Genomic DNA, 15,646 nt, shown 5'->3' with positions numbered 1-15,646 from the left:
CCCCTACTGGGGATTGAGCCTGCAACTGGGGCATGTGCCCTTGACTGGAATAGAACCTGGGATCCTTCAGTCTGCAGGCCGAAGCTCTATCCACTGAGCCAAACCAGCTAGGGCATGTTTGAAATATTAAAGAGAAGTATGGTGACAATGACTCATCAAACAAAGAATATTAATAATGAGGTAGGTAATATAAAAAAATAACCTCATAGAAATTCTGGAGTTGGAAAGTACAACAATTTTAAAAATCACTAGAGAGGATGACCACAAAAAAACACAGGTTAATAGACTATCTATATATATATATCTTATCTAATAAAAGAATGAAATGCAAATTGATCATACCTCTGCTATACCCACGAGCCACACCCAAAAGCCACATCCACAAGCCAATCAGAGCAAGTATGCAAATTAACCCCAATCAAAAATGGCTTCGCCCACTAAGAGCAGGAGGGAGGCTTGGGTTTCCCAGGCAATGGAAGAAGCCAAGCTTTCTGCCTGTTCTTGCTGGCCTAGGCCTCCACTCAAGGGTACAAAGTTTCAATTATAGAAGATAAACAAATCCAAAGGAAATGGCAGCAGCCACAGAGCAAGCAGAAGGCTTGGCTCCGCTCCAGGCTGCAAAGTTTCAATTGTAGAAGGTAAATAAATTCCAGATACCAGGGCCTCTGCTTGGGTCACCAGGGGGCGTGGCTGGCCTGCAAACCACCACAGGCCCCAAGCCCAGACCACTACCCTGATCTGGGACACCCTTCAGGGCAAACCAGCTGGCCGCCCACACACTCCAGGCCTCTAATAAAAGAGTAATATGTAGATTGACCATCACTCCAACACACAATATGGCTGCTCCTATGTGGCCAAAGATCCTGCCCCTATGTGGACACAAGATGGCCACCACAAGATGGCCAGCAGGGGAGGGCAGTTGGGAGGGACCAGGCCTGCAAGGAAGGGCAGTTGTGGGTGATCAGACAAGCAAGGGAAGGCAGTTGGGGGTGATCAACCCTGCAGGGGAGGGCAGTTAGGGGTGACCAGGCCATCAGAGGAAGAAAGTTGGGGGCAAACAGGTTGGTAGGGGAGCAGTTAGACATTAATCAGGTTAGCATGGGAATGATTAGGGGGTTATCAGGCTGGCAGGCAGAAGTGGTTAGGGACAATCAGAAGGGCAGTCAGACGAGCAGTTGGGAGCCAGCAGTCCTAGATTGTGAGAGGGATGTCTGACAGCCGGTTTAGTCCCGATCCCACTGGGCAGTCGGACATCTCTCAAGGGGTCTCATATTGTAGAGAGTGCCGGCTGCGCTGAGGGACACCACCACCCCTCTCTCCTCGCCGTGTGCATAAATTTCGTGCACCGGGCCTCGTGTGTGTGTGTGTGTGTGTGTGTGTGTGTGTGTGTGTGTGTGTATTTGATTTCAGAGAGGAAGGAAGAGGGAGAGAGAGATAGAAACATCAAAGATGAGAGAGAATTATTGATCGACTGCCTCCTGCATGCCCTTTACTGGTAATTGAGCCTGCAACCTGGGCAGGTGCCCTTGACTGGAATCGAACCCGTGACCCTTTATTTCACAGGTCAACATTCTATCCACTGAGCCAAACCAGTGAGGGCTATGGCCACATATATGAGCTGGTAGGAAAAAGAATCAGTGAAAGTAGGACCAGTGAGGGCTATGGCCACGTATATTAGCTGGTAGGAAAAAGAATCAGTGAACTTGAAGGTAGGACAATAGAGATTATCTAGGCTGAAAAATAATGAAGAAAAAAGCAACAGAAGCTCAGACCTGTAGGACACCATCCAGTGTATCAATATGCATAATGGGAGTCCCAGAATAAAAGCAGAAAAGGGGGCAGAAAAAATATTTGGAGAAATATGACCAAAAGGTTCCAAATTTGATAAAAAAAAATATATATATATATCAATCTGCACATCCAAGAAATTAAATTCCAGCCCTAGCCTGTTTGGCTCAGTGGATAGAGCACTGATCTGTGAACTGAAAGATCTCAGATTCGATTCTGGTCAGGGGCACATGCCCAGGTTGTGGGCTCGATCCCAGTGGGGGACTTATAGGAGGCAGCCGATCCATGATTCTCTCTCATCATGGATGTTTCTGTCTCTCTCTCTCCCTCTTCCTTCTTTTTTGAAATCAATAAAAGTATATTTTTAAAAAAGAAATTAAACTCCAAATTAAACTCCAAGCAGGATAAACTCAAAGAGCTCCACACCTAGACACAGCATACTCAAACGTTTAAAGGCAAAGGTAAAAAGAAAAATTTTAAAGCCAGCCAGAGAAAAACAATACATTATAAGGAAATCTCAGCAAGATTGTCAGCTGACTTCTCATCAGGAACAATGGAGGTCATCCATCCATCTTTCCAGTCAGCCATCTCTCCACTCTCATCCCTCTGCCAATAGCCATTCATCCAAATACACATCCACCCAAATACCTATGTAAACATATCCTTTCTCTCATCATTTATCTATTCACGAATACATCCATCCATCCATTCATTCTTCAACCAACCTACAGTTACATAGTACAATACTCTAGGTGTTTAAGATCAGAAAGTCTCAGGGTAACTTCAGGAGAGGTCTCAAGGAAAAGTTTGGGAGAAAGGTTCTCTGATCCCTTCTCCTTACCACAGTGTGCCAGTAGGTCTTGATGAAATTTGAGCAAATCCTGTCGAATCTCTTCAGGGAGTGGACAGTCTTCCTCTTCCTGACCATCTTTGAAGTGCACTAGCATGTTGATCTAGGAGAATGTCAAAGGTCAGAATGAGGGTCAGAGACACCAGAGCAGAAACACTGTGATCAAGGATAAAAGATTTGACTGTGAGTTCTGTTTAAGGTCATTAGCCAAAATATAAGAATATATGAGAGACTAGACGCTTGTAAAGGGTCAGGTCAGTCTAGATGACTCGGAGGTCAAGTTCACTCAGAGATAGGACAGTAAGAGATAGTATATCAATAGGGTCAGAGATCAAGAAAAAGTTTAGAGGTCAAGTACTATTGGTGATATGAATAAGGAAGAAGTTGAGGTTGGGGTTTAAACAGTAAGGCCAACCAGGGTCAGGGGGTCAGAGGACCTGCTCCTGGGGTGGGGAACGGAATTCGCGAGTACGTCGGGCAGTCTCAGCTGCAGACATAGTGAAGGCTTTCATGAGGAGGCCATAGCGGTCCCGCTGGTTGGCCTGGAGCCTATCCACATAGTGCTCTGCAAAGGCTGCCAGGGACTCTACTCGGTGCTGCAGCTCTCGGTCACAGAAATATTCCAGCAGGTGGCACATCTGTGGGAGAACAGCCATGCATTAGGAGGGATGGTGGTCAGACCATCAGGACTTCCTTGAAACTATTTTGCTTTCTGTCCTCCTCTCAGGGGCTCTGACCTAGTCTTGCCACCATCATCTCTTGCCTGGATCCGTAAACCAGACTTCTCCATGGTCTCATTTCTCCAATTCATTTCCCACTTGGAAACCAGAGAGATGACTTCACTGCTTTATGTACTTCCATAGCTCCCCACTGCTCAGAACAAATCCGGACTCAAATCTCACCATTGTCTCCCACCCAAGATGAATGGAGGTTGGAAAATGAAATACCTAATGGAAGTCCTATGGTCCAGACCACATAGCCCACCTGTAATTTCACAGACTCTGGCAACTTCATCTGGAGAAGCCCCTCCTCCAAGCCTTCTTTTTCCTCTTCTGCTGTCTCCTCTTCCTCTTTTTCCTCATCTTCCTTCTCCTGTGACTCTTCCTCCTCATCCTCCTCCTTTTCCTCTTCATCTTCTTCTTCCTCCTCCTCCTCCTCCTCTTCCTCTTCTTCCTCAGTGAATACTTCAGGCTCAATCATCTTCAATATCTGTTTCACATCCTCATCACCAAAGACGCCCATCACCTACAGAACAAAGCCTGGGTCCTTCACTGTGGCCTGCAGAGCCTCCATAAGTAAGTCCCAGCATCATTTCCCAGATCTGCTTTTCCTGCATGTGGCAGGTTCATTCCTGCATTGGCTATATGGCTCCTCTCACAAGCAGGAATGACATTTCTCTGCCCTGACATTCATCCTCCTTAAGATTCCCTCAAATCTTTATCCTGTGTCCCACCCTCATGGTCCAGACCACATAGCTAAATATGAGCAACTTTCCCTTCCCAAGTGTCTATTCTCCCAAGCTTCAGCATATGTGCCTTTGAAACAGGACACACCCTATACCTGATGGATACCCTTATAGCTTCCAGCATTGCCAGTTCTCAATCAACATAATGGAGATGCTAACAGATGGAAGGAAATTGGGTGGATAAAAGGGAAGAAGAGTTGAGAAGGAGAAACAAGGATGAATGGGGGGAGAACTGGGTGGCTGAATTAATACATGGAATAGTAAGGGTTTTAAAGGGAGAAGAAAGATGAATGGGTGGATAAGGAATGGAGAGGTGAAGTAAAAAGTGGAGGAAGAGATGGGAGGTGAAAATATGACAGAGGATAAATGACATATGGATAGGTGAATAGGTGAATGGATTGTCTGATAGATGCATGAGCAAGTAAATGAGTGTATGGGTAAATAGTAAGTAGTCATGGGATGAGGTGGTAAGGATGGGTGAATTTGTGAATGAAAAGTTGGATGAATTTGTGCGTAGGCATATGGATGAACTATTAGATGGGTATGTGAATGAAAGTGTACACAATATAAGGGATGAATAGAAGATGGAGATTGGGTGGATGCGTGAGTGGATGAATAAGTGTAGGTGGTTGGATGGATTCATAGATAGGTGGACATATGGATAGACAGGTATGTGTATGGGTGGACAGGTAGATGGATAATGACAAATGGATAAATCTATGATAGTGCATGGATGTACATATGGATGAATGGATGCACCAGTGGAATCAGGATGATAATTAGATGTATGAAAAGGAAGTTAGATTTTAAGTAAATGGATAGTTAGATAGATGAATAAATGGCATGGTGAATGAACTGATGTATGAGTAATTAGAAGGCTAAGTGAAAAACTAGGATGAAAGCTGGACAGATTGACACATTGGTGGATGGATTTATGGTTGGAGAATGGAAGAATAAATAGATGTACGAATGGTGGTTGGTTGGGAGAATGAATGGAATAAGAATTTAATAAATACATGAATAGATGACAGATTAATGAATGGAAGGAAAAGTGAAAGTGAAAGAAGGATCAGTAGATAATGGAGGGATAACTTGAATGGTGGAGGATGTATAGATGGAGAGATGAACAGGTGGTTAGATGCATAAATGGAAGGGGGTTGATGCATGTGTGGACAGATAATTTGGACTGTGGAAGACTGGGGCAGAGGAAAGCAGGAGGAAGCCATTACCAGCAGGGTGGACACAAGCTTGAGCACAGGGACAAACTGGAACTCCACAGAGCCCCCGACAGGGTCGCGTGCGTGCTGCCCACCATCTCGCACTGCCTCCCCCAGCATTCTCAGTGCTTTGTCCCGCAGGGCCTCCAGAGGGATGCTGGGGCTGAGGCGGGCTGGAGCTTCTGCCATCCCAGCAGCTGTCAGGGCAGCCACGAAACAGGGGGGTGAGAAATGGTGTGGAGGTCGCAGGGAGGTGGTGATGCCCACGCCAGGCAAGCCGTGGCGGCGGGGACCATTATCCGTGCCCTTTCCAGGTGGGAAGAGGGTGATGGTTCGGGTCTCAGGTGTGAGTGGCACGATGTACTCGGAGAGCATGGAGCGACGGCTGCGACAGGCACTTTCCAGGTGGATGCTGATGAGGAGGTCGTAGTAGCCAGCGCGCAGAGGGCCAGGAAGGTGCGCGTCCTCCAGGGCGTGCAGCAGCTGCGCCTGGTCCACATGGCTGCACAGAGCATGCGCCACGCGGTTGTTGCCCAGGGCGCACACTGCGCGGTAGAGGCGGAGTGTGTGGGAGTGGAAGCGCTGAAGGTTCAGGCGCTCCGACAGCTCCAGGATGTCCATGCACCTGTGGCAAAGATGGGCCCCAGACAGGAACAGAGCCGGCAGAGGAGGCGGGAGACAGACACAAACCACAGAGAGGCAGAGGTGAGTAGGTGAGTTTTGGCGGCCTCAGCAGGAAATCCCAGTGCTCTGCTGAGCCAAGGTTCTGTACCGTCTATGGAACTGGGTAAGGAGTCTCTGAATGGTTCTGGACGTCCCTAAAGGATCTGGGGGCACCCTGGGAATATCTGGCATCTGGGATATCTGAGACTCTATGGAGAGGATCTTGTGACTCTGACATGTATCTGGGATACAGAACTGAGCCTGGCCCTCCCTCCCAGGGCAGGTCTGAGTATCCTGGTTGTGTGTGAGCACCACTAGAATGTAAATGCTACTAGGGTAGGCCATTTCAGTCTGTTTTGGTGTTTTTCTTTTACTTTCTGTATTCATCAGCACCTACACAAGACTTAGCACATAACAGGTGTTTGATTAAAAAAAAAAAAAAAAAAAAAAAAGATAAGTATTTGTTGACTGAATAAATGGATGTGTCTGGCCCACCGAATTATACATGAGCATTTCTAGAATGTTCGTTCTCAAGGGCTTGATGGTCTACAGCCTGGAATGCCATCAGTTACATAAGAAGAGCTCAAAGCTATTTATTATGTGAGTGAATAAAGGAAAGATGAGGCATGCCGGAAGCCTCCTGGGGTGAGCCTAGGATTCCTGGCCATGTTCAGGGTCCTTAAGAGTATTCCTGCGATTCATGTCCACCCAGGTTTGTCTGGGTCGCCTGGAGTGGGTTCAAAGAGATCCATGCAGCGTGCCCGAGAGACCCTGCAGTGCACCAGACCTCTCCAAGGAATGTCCAGAACCCTCCGATGTGCACTTGAGGCCCCTTGGTGGAGTGGGCTTTTTGATATGGACCTAAGATGGGTTTGGAGCCCTGTAAAGTGGGTCTGTGGTCCCCTGTGAAGGACCTAGGATCTCCTGAGGTGAGTCTGGAGTTCCTTGGAGTGTATCTTGGAATGCCTGGACTGCGTCTGGGTCCCATGAGGTGTGTCTGGGGCCCACTGAAATGCATCTAAGGTTCCCTGCAGCGTTATTTGGGACAGTAAGGTAGGTCTGGACCTAGAGTGTTGTCTGGAGTCCCAGAGTATGGGGGGGGGCACTGAGTTGGACCCACATCCCTGTGGCCCCCATCCCGCCCCACCGCATGTCTTGCAGCGGAGGGACACTGACCGGTTCTCCTCAGGGATGTGCAGCGCCATCATGATCAGTGGCTCCTGGCACTCCACGGCCCAGCCCAGTCGCTCTCCAACCCGCCGCGTGTCCACCTGCAGGAAGTGGTTGGGCATGCGGCTCCACGAGATGGGCATCAGCATCTGCACCTCCAACCGCGGTGGGCACTGCGGGGCCGGGTTCTTGCGCTCGCTCAGAAACATGGCGGCAGACAGCGGCATGATGTTCTGGGGGCATAGTGCACTAGTCAGGATTTCCAGCCCTCCATCCTGCCACCCTGCTTCCAGGGAGACCTCCGGGATTGCCCCCTCCCGTACAGCTACTGTTCCACCTGGCCTGCCACACCTCCCACCGTGGCCAGTCCCATCACTGCACGCTTACCTTCTGCTTCCCCAGCTCAAATTGGACGACATGCTGGTGAGTGGGCAGGACAAAGACAGCAGGAAAGAGCTTTGTGTTGGGTTCCACCTGGCAAGGGATAACAGCAGGATGGGGAAGAGGGTGAGCTGCAGGTGGTGTTGACTCTGGAACCCAAACTCTGGGGCTGATTGTCCCATCCTGATCCTGCTGGCACCTGCAGGTCCAAACTAAGGCACCGTAGGCTTCACATTGGCCCTGAAGCTGCCCTTTGGCCGCACCCCTCTGATCCAGCCAGGTCCAGTTCCTGGGTCTCTGTCCACATCATGTCCCCCACCACGAATGCCATTTCCACTTCTCTCCCAAGCATACTCTTCTCCAAAATCCAGCAAGCATCCTCTGACTCCCTCTCCCCCCAGCACTTCTAATCTTCCCAGTGGAACCCACCCAGCCTCCACCACCACAAACACCACCATCTGGAAGCAGCCTTGCCAAAACCAAACCTGATGAGAGAGAAACACCGATCGGCTGCCTCCTGCACACTCCCCACTGAGAATGTGCCCACAACCAAGGCACACGCCCTTGACCGGAATCGAACCCAGGACCCCTCAGTCTGCAGACCAATGCTCTATCCACTGAGCCAAACCAGTCAGAGCTGTCCTATCTTTTTAAGGTCTGGACTCCAGGGGTGTCTGGGGAGGTTGTTCCAGGATGCAGGGACATGATGCTAGTGCTAAGTTGAAAGGTTTGGGCTCACCTGGAAAAAGGTGTTGCTCTCTTTGCCATTGGCTGTAAAGGTCATTAGGCCAGTGGCCAAGTCTACCAGGCAGCCAATGACAAGGTCTGTGTGGCTGATCCGGCCCTGCTGCCCGGGACTCACGAAGTCTCCGCCCCACACCATGTAGCAGTTGCTGCACTTGAGGCTGGAGGAGACAGGGGCAATCAGTGCATGGGTCCTCAGCCAAAGCATTCTGGACCCTGGATAGCCTCTTCCCCAAGCTCCCAGAATACTGCAACCTCAGGGCTCATCCCCAAACCTCTACCACTTGAAGACCCGAGCACTGAAACCCCTCACCCCAGACCCTGAGTCCCTCAGAGCTAGAATTCTTAAAAGCTGGTGGGGTGTCCTAGAAGGAAGAGAAGGAAGGGGAGCAAAGAGGAGAGAACAGAGAAATGAGGTGAGGTAGACAAAGAGAGCAAAATGAAAAAGGAGGAGTAAACAGAAAAGAATAAATGAAAAGAGGAGAAGAGGAAGAAAAAAAAAAAAAAAAAAAGCAGAGCAGAAGCCATTGGAAGAAAATAAACAGGAAGAGAGGAAGAAAAGTAGGAGGGAAGCTTCTGAGCCAGGTGCCCAGTGCTAATGTCCCGCCTCCCACAGTCCCACCCCTCCCTGGCACCTGCTGTGGACGTTGCCTTGTTCATCCCCCATGGTCACTGTCACTGCCCGGACCTTGGTGAGGTCGAAGTTCATGTCATGCTGATGGTAGTCAGGGGTGACCCAGCCCACCCACACGCAGCTGGGTTCCTGGCCAGCAAAGACCCTCACGGAGTAATAGTACTGGAGAGGCAAAGGGAAGATCAGTGGTCAGTCCAAAAGAATGGTGACATAGGGCTTCCCTGGGACTTTAAGTGGGTTTCTCTGGATCCTCAGTGTCTTCTGGGAATTTAACAAGTCTCCAGATTTGAGACCACCCTGGCTCTATATCCCTCTGTTTCTGTGTTTATTGATGTATTTCTAAACTTAGGAATCCTTTGGGAGTATTTTGTGATACTCCCAAGTTTGGGTCTCCTCAGTTTACAGCAAAGTTACAAGTAAACAATGGCCAACAAACAGCTCACTAATTAGCTCACAAATTAACTCACATAGTCCTTACACTTACCATCAATTGTAATAACCTTATAATTACCATTTTGCTGATGGAAAAAATCATAGGGTTTTTTGACAAGAAGACCCAAGTGGCATCCAGATCACCCATGATCCTAACATGGCTGTTTGCCTTAGAAAATGTTCTAGATTTGGGGAATCCCAAAACTATTGGAATAACTGTAAGTTTTGTTTCCCAGGAATATGCTAGAATAACTTAAATTTTGATGTATTGAGTTTATATGGGTGAATACAAATATTGGGGCCCCAAGTTTATATTGCTTTATCCCTTGGATGTTTTTAGATCCCTGGGAGTTATGTTAGTATGCTTTGTAACTTCACAGTGATTCCCACAATTTTTAGGCTTTATGGATCTAGGAGTTCAAAGAAGTCTCCAGTGTATATTGAGGTATGGCAGTTCCTAGGAATCACAACATGAAATTCTGAAATCTGACAGGTTTCTAAAGTTGAAGGTCCTTGGTTCATACCGTGGTGGTGTTGAGGATGATCTCAGGGTCATCACGGTTATCAGCAGGCACCACCTCTCGAGGGAGTCGGGGCAGAGTTGGAGTGGCTGGTGGCTGGGTCATCATGGCAGCCTTTTTGGCCTTGAATAAGAACCTGGTGGTGGGGAGGAGAAGTTGCATAAGAACTAGCTCTCAAGCCCAACCCTCCAATTCTCCTGACTACAGCATTCATGCTGCCCACATCTGTCCTAACTACATCCTGTTTCTCATACTCAAGGCCTTACCCCTAGAGCCGTGATCGGCAAACTATGGCTCACAAGCCCCTTGAGTGTGGCTCTTCCACAAAATACCATGGCCTGGGCGAGTCTATTTTGAAGAAGTGGTGTTAGAAGAAGTTTAAGTTTAGAAAATTTGGCTCTCAAAAGAAATTTCAATCGTTGTACTGTTGATATTTGGCTCTGTTGACTAATGGGTTTGCCAACCACTGCCCTAGAGGATAGAATTCTCAACTATGCCAGCTTAATCTATTCTGAAAGTGCTGCGCTCTGAGGTTGTGAATGCTGGTTGACCCAAATTTAGAGGAGCATCTGGGAACATGGAGCTTCCCTGGGGGGCATACAGTGATTCCCCCATGTCAGCATTTCTCATATGCGTTTCTCATATGGGTGTTAAAGGAATTTGGGAAAGGACCATTTTTCTTGTGTGGCACTGTCTGGTACACTGAAAGCAAATAGAATTGATGGAGACCCTAGGAGCAGCTGTGATAACCCAAACCATGATAACCAAAATCTTCCATCATTTCCAACCTCACCCCCCACAAAAAAGACGCAGAACTGCATCCCACTGAAAACCTACATAGTAGGAGAAAGCTGATTTCATTTCAATTCAACTTTAATGCCTTCTGAGGGCATCCCTTGAAATAGTTTTGGGGGTACATGTGAGACACAGAAATGACCCTGACTTAGAAGACCACTGGTATTCACTGAGTCACCTTGGGATGTGGTCAACTCTGCCAAGATACTGAAGTCCTCCCTATAAAGTCCATAGCTAATGAAGCCCATTGGGTGAAATGCTTTGAGGCCCATCAGGTACCCCAAGAATAGTGAAGTTCTCCATAGACATAGTGGGGTACACCAATTTTACATTCTCAGGCGAATTAGAGCTTCCTAGGAAAATAAAGGTGTTCACTTGAGACATGATAGGATCCATCAGTATTTTGACTTACTTAGCATATATGCGGATACCTTGGGATACAATGGGATTTATCAAGTTATTGAGGTTGTCTAACTGGGGATCCCAGGACAGACCCTAGGCCTCACATGGCCCCACCTTGACTCACCCTCTCTTCTTGTTCTTCTCTGTTGTAGCATCCTTCTCATTTTCTGCCCTGGCAGGCTGGGCCTCTGCCCCAGCCTGGAGGGTGCCTCCGGGTGCCCCCTCCTTGGCAGTTCCCTCTTTACCCCCCTCAGCTTCGCCCCAGCGCCCAGCTGAGCGGCGCAGGTTTTCATAGTCTGTGTCAGGCTCTGCTGCCCAGGCCTCATCCTCAGCAGGGGGCTGAAGGCCGGGGGATGCCAGGGGGGTGGCCCCCGCAGTGCAGCGGAAGTGCTGATGGAACTGGACTGGAAGGCTCAGGCGAAGAAAGAGCATCTCCACCAGACTGTTCTGGGAGCCCCAGGTGCGGTGGGTCAGGCGCAGGCAGGGGGGTGTATCCACAGTGCCGTCCACACGGGCCACCTGCGGGGAGGGACAGGAAGCACTGAGCCTGATAGGTGGGCTAGGCTATCGGTCCTAAACCCGGTTACACACCGAGCCACCATTAGGCCTTAGAGCACCTGTGTGAGAATCAGTCAAAAGTATCCCCTCCTCTGGTGGATAAACTCCCCATGGGGCAGACAGTTTGGCCATGGGTGTGCAGTCAGCCCTCTGTCAACCTTTATCTGGGCACCTGGTGGCAGCCCTGGTCAGACACTGGGATCACTTTCAAAACCTACCTATAGCCATGGCAGATTTTGCTCAATGGTTAGAGCATTAGCCTGTGGATGGAAGAGTTCTGGGTTCGATTCCCTGTCAAGGGCATGTATCCTGGAGGGCATGTGTGGGAGGCAACCAATTGATGTGTCTCTCTCTTTCTCTCTCTCTCCCCTTCCTTCCTCCCTTCCGCTATCTCTATAAATCAATGGAAAGAATGTCCTCTAGTGAGTATTAAAAAAAACCTACCTACCGGTCAAGGGCATGCACCTTTGTTGCGGGCACATACCCAGTAAGGGGTGTGCAAGAGGCAGCTGATCAATGAATCTCTCTCATCGATGTTTCTAACTCTATCCCTCTCTCTTCCTCTTTGTAAAAAAAAATCAATAAAATATATTTAAAAAAAAAAACAACAACAAAAAAAAACTAAGCACAGGCCTTACTCCAGACCAAATCACCCATCCATCAATCCACTCATCCATCCAATCATCCATCTGTCCACTCATCCATTCATCCATATACCTGTCCATCTACCTGTCCACCGGTCTATCCATTCATCCAAACACAGATATTTACCGATTACCTACTGTATATCAGCTACTGTTCCAGGTTTTGGGAACACAGCAGTGAACAGAACAAAGGTGTTTCCATCCTGGTCTTAGGGAGACCTCTTGGGGAGAGCAGCCCAGGGTTTTTTGTTTTGTTTTGTTTTTTAATATATTTTATTGATTTTTTACAGAGAGGATGAGAGAAGGATAGAAAGCCAGAAACATCGATGAGAGAGAATCATCGATCAGTTGCCTCCTGCACACCCCCCTACTGGGGATGTGCCTGCAACCAAGGTACATGCCCTTGACTGGAATCGAACCCGGGACCTTTCAGTCCACAGGCTGATGCTCTATCCACTGAGCCAAACCGGTTTCGGCAAGCCCAGGGTTTTTTAAAGGTGCCCCAGAAAAAAATTTATTATACTTATAAATGGAAACATAACACTCAGAAAAGTGCACACATCATAAGTGCATAGCACCTTGAGTTTTCAGAGTGAACACACATGTATGCTAGCACCCAGAAGGAGAAACAGAACACAACCAAGCCTCCAGGAGTCCCCTCAGTGCCTGTTTAGTCACTACCCTCTCAAGGACCATGCGAGTTTCTGATGAGGGAGATGCACCAACCTGGCCTAAATAAGGGACAGAGCAGGTAGAGGGACAGATATCTGTCCTGTGTGCTCCAAGTACAGACTCTCAAAAGTTTTCTAGTTCAGTTCAAAGGAAAAGAGATACCAATCCTGCCATAAGTGTATGAAAGACCACGCTCTGGTTAATGTAATATACTCTGCTGTACTGAATGCAGTGTGTAATTTTTGTCTGCGGCTAAAAACTAAAATCTGTATACCAGTTAATCATTTAATTGCACATGTGAGATTTGCTGCTGTTGCAGTATAAACACTAGGTATCATAGGATTGAAAATAAGTTATATTATCCTATCTAATAAAATAATAATATGCAAATTGACCATCATTCCAACACACTAGATGGCTGCCCCCATGTGGTCAAAATGGCTGCCCCCATGTGGACATAAGATGGCCACCACAAGGTGGCCAGCAGGGGAGGGCAGTTGAGAGGGACCAGGCCTTCAGAGGAGGGAAGTTAGGGGGGACCCAAGCCAGCAAAGGAGGGCAGTTGCGGGGGACCAGGCCTGCAGGGGAGGACAGTTAGGGGTAAACAGGCTGGCAGGGGAGCAGTTAGGTATCAATCTGGCTGGCATGGAAGTGGTTAGGGGTAATCAGGCTGGTAGGCAGAAGCGGTTAGGGGCAACCAGAAAGGCAGGCAGGCAAGCAGTTGGGAGCCAGCAGTCCTGGATTGTGAGAGGGATGTCTGACTGCCTGTTTAGGTAGGATTGGGCTTAAACAGGCAGTCGTACATCCCTAGAGGGGTCCCAGATTGGAGAGGGTGCAGGTTGGGCTGAATTTTGTGTACCAGGCCTCTAGTAGTTCATAAAAGCTGAAAATGAGAAATTAAACCCACAAGTGAAATGTTTGAAATGATTATACTCATGTCTACATAAGATGTGATTGGGACATCAGGTACTTATAGTGATGATTTAAGTACTGAATACCAAGCTTTCTTTCTATTTTGGTTTATTGATTTGGTTTCATTTCCATTATGCTATGTTGTATAATCAAAGCATTGTAATTTTACTTAAAAATACATTATTTAAGACCAAAAAAAGTTTTATGGAGACTCCATCAACAATTGGAGAGGTTGATGTCCCTCTCAAGTTGACCTTCTGAAGGACTAGCTGCTGAGATAAGGGACTAGCTCTGTGCTCCTCACCAGCCAAAGAATTCCCCTCAACCCTGGCTGGTGTGTCTCAGTTGGCTGGAGCATTGCCTTGTACACCGGAAGGTGAAGGGATTGACTCCCAGTCAGGGCATATACTGGGGCCAGTTGGGGCCAGTATGGGAGGATGTTTCTCTCTCTCAAATCAATTTTTAAAATGTAAAAAGAGAATTCACCCCAAACTGTGCAACTAAGATTTGCTGTCCCCAGACTGAAGGCAGGATCTTCTCTCTCTTCTCTTCCTTATAAATCCTGTTTGGACATTGCTCCTTGACAACAGCCTACTGACCTCTCCCTCCTGTGATTTGTGTGCAAAGTAACTAAATGTCTGAGTTATCCTTTCACAGTAACATCCTCCTAACTTATCACACCACAGATTAGCTTTGCCTGTTCTTGAACTTTCTACAAATGGGACCCCACAATATGTGTTCTTTTGTGCCTGGCTCTCACTCAACATTCTGTCTGTGAGGTTTGTCCATGTGTTGTGTATATACTAGTTTGCTCACTTTCACTGCTATCTAGCATTCTGATCTTTGTATTGTGAAGACCACTGGCAATTAAAGGTGCCCCAGAAAAAAATTTATTATACTTATAAATGGAAACATAACACTCAGAAAAGTGCACACATCATAAGTGCATAGCAACTTGAGTTTTCAGAGTGAACACACATGTATGCTAGCACCCAGAAGGAGAAACAGAACACAACCAAGCCTCCAGGAGTCCCCTCAGTGCCTGTTTAGTTACTACCCTCTCAAGGACCATGCGAGTCCTGCATGTGGCAGGAATTGGGAAGTTCATGGCTACTCCATCATCTTCTCCTGCCCCATCCACCTCTCTGGTCTTTCTCCACTCTCACCTTCTACTGTCAATAGGAATCTTTCCAAAACTCAAATCTACACTGTACATTTCCCTGTTTAATACCCTCAATTTTTATGTAATCTTAAAATGCCTCCCCACAAAGAATTCCTAATTACAAATAGAGAGTGACTTTACAGTAGGGAAATTTGTCAGACTTTACCTTAATTATAGAGTCTAAGTTGATATAAGACATCAACTTAGATACAGAGACATCGTGTGCCTCCTGATAGCCTACACTACTTAAATGTTGCAGAATCCCTGCCAAGTACACAGAACCTGAGCCTAACCATGAGGAATCATCAGACAAGCCTGAACCGAGGGGCATTCTGCAAAATAACTGGCCTGTACACTTCAAAATGTCAATGTCATGAAAGACAAAGAAAGGCTCAGAAATGGGGGGGGCAGGGCGGGGCACTGGTAAGATATGTACACAGATAATAATTTAATATAAAAAAAAGAAAGGCTCAGAATCATTCTATTTTAAGACTAAAAGTATAGCAATAAGAGCCATATTGGATCCTAGACCAGAAAAATAAAAAGGGACATTATTGCCACAATTTATAAATTTTAAATATGTGTTGTGAATTAGGTGATACTTTATACCAGTGTTAAATTTCCTGATTTTCATAA

At 47.4% G+C, this 15,646-nt stretch overlaps 1 protein-coding gene across 6 annotated transcripts in view; it reads right to left on the bottom strand.

The window, feature by feature from the left end:
* Nucleotides 1-15,646, bottom strand: part of RYR1 (ryanodine receptor 1) — a 125,227-nt gene that overhangs the window by 78,901 nt on the left and 30,680 nt on the right. For all 6 annotated transcript variants that reach the window (XR_014796923.1, XM_084905623.1, XM_084905625.1 and 3 more), the window contains 10 exons: nt 11,187-11,581; nt 9,869-10,001; nt 8,914-9,074; nt 8,274-8,439; nt 7,541-7,627; nt 7,160-7,386; nt 5,333-5,945; nt 3,623-3,883; nt 3,076-3,276; nt 2,630-2,741 (listed from right to left, as the gene is read on the bottom strand). Coding sequence is in view for 5 of the 6 variants with exons in the window: in XM_084905623.1 (XP_084761749.1) it covers nt 2,630-2,741; nt 3,076-3,276; nt 3,623-3,883; nt 5,333-5,945; nt 7,160-7,386; nt 7,541-7,627; nt 8,274-8,439; nt 8,914-9,074; nt 9,869-10,001; nt 11,187-11,581 (2,356 nt within the window). In the remaining variant the exon portion in view is untranslated. The remainder of the gene's footprint in view (nt 1-2,629; nt 2,742-3,075; nt 3,277-3,622; nt 3,884-5,332; nt 5,946-7,159; nt 7,387-7,540; nt 7,628-8,273; nt 8,440-8,913; nt 9,075-9,868; nt 10,002-11,186; nt 11,582-15,646) is intronic.

This window comes from Pipistrellus hanaki, assembly GCF_964339955.1.
Source record: "Pipistrellus hanaki genome assembly, chromosome: 15".
NCBI lineage: Eukaryota > Metazoa > Chordata > Mammalia > Chiroptera > Vespertilionidae > Pipistrellus > Pipistrellus hanaki.
This window is presented reverse-complemented; position numbering and strand designations above follow the sequence as displayed.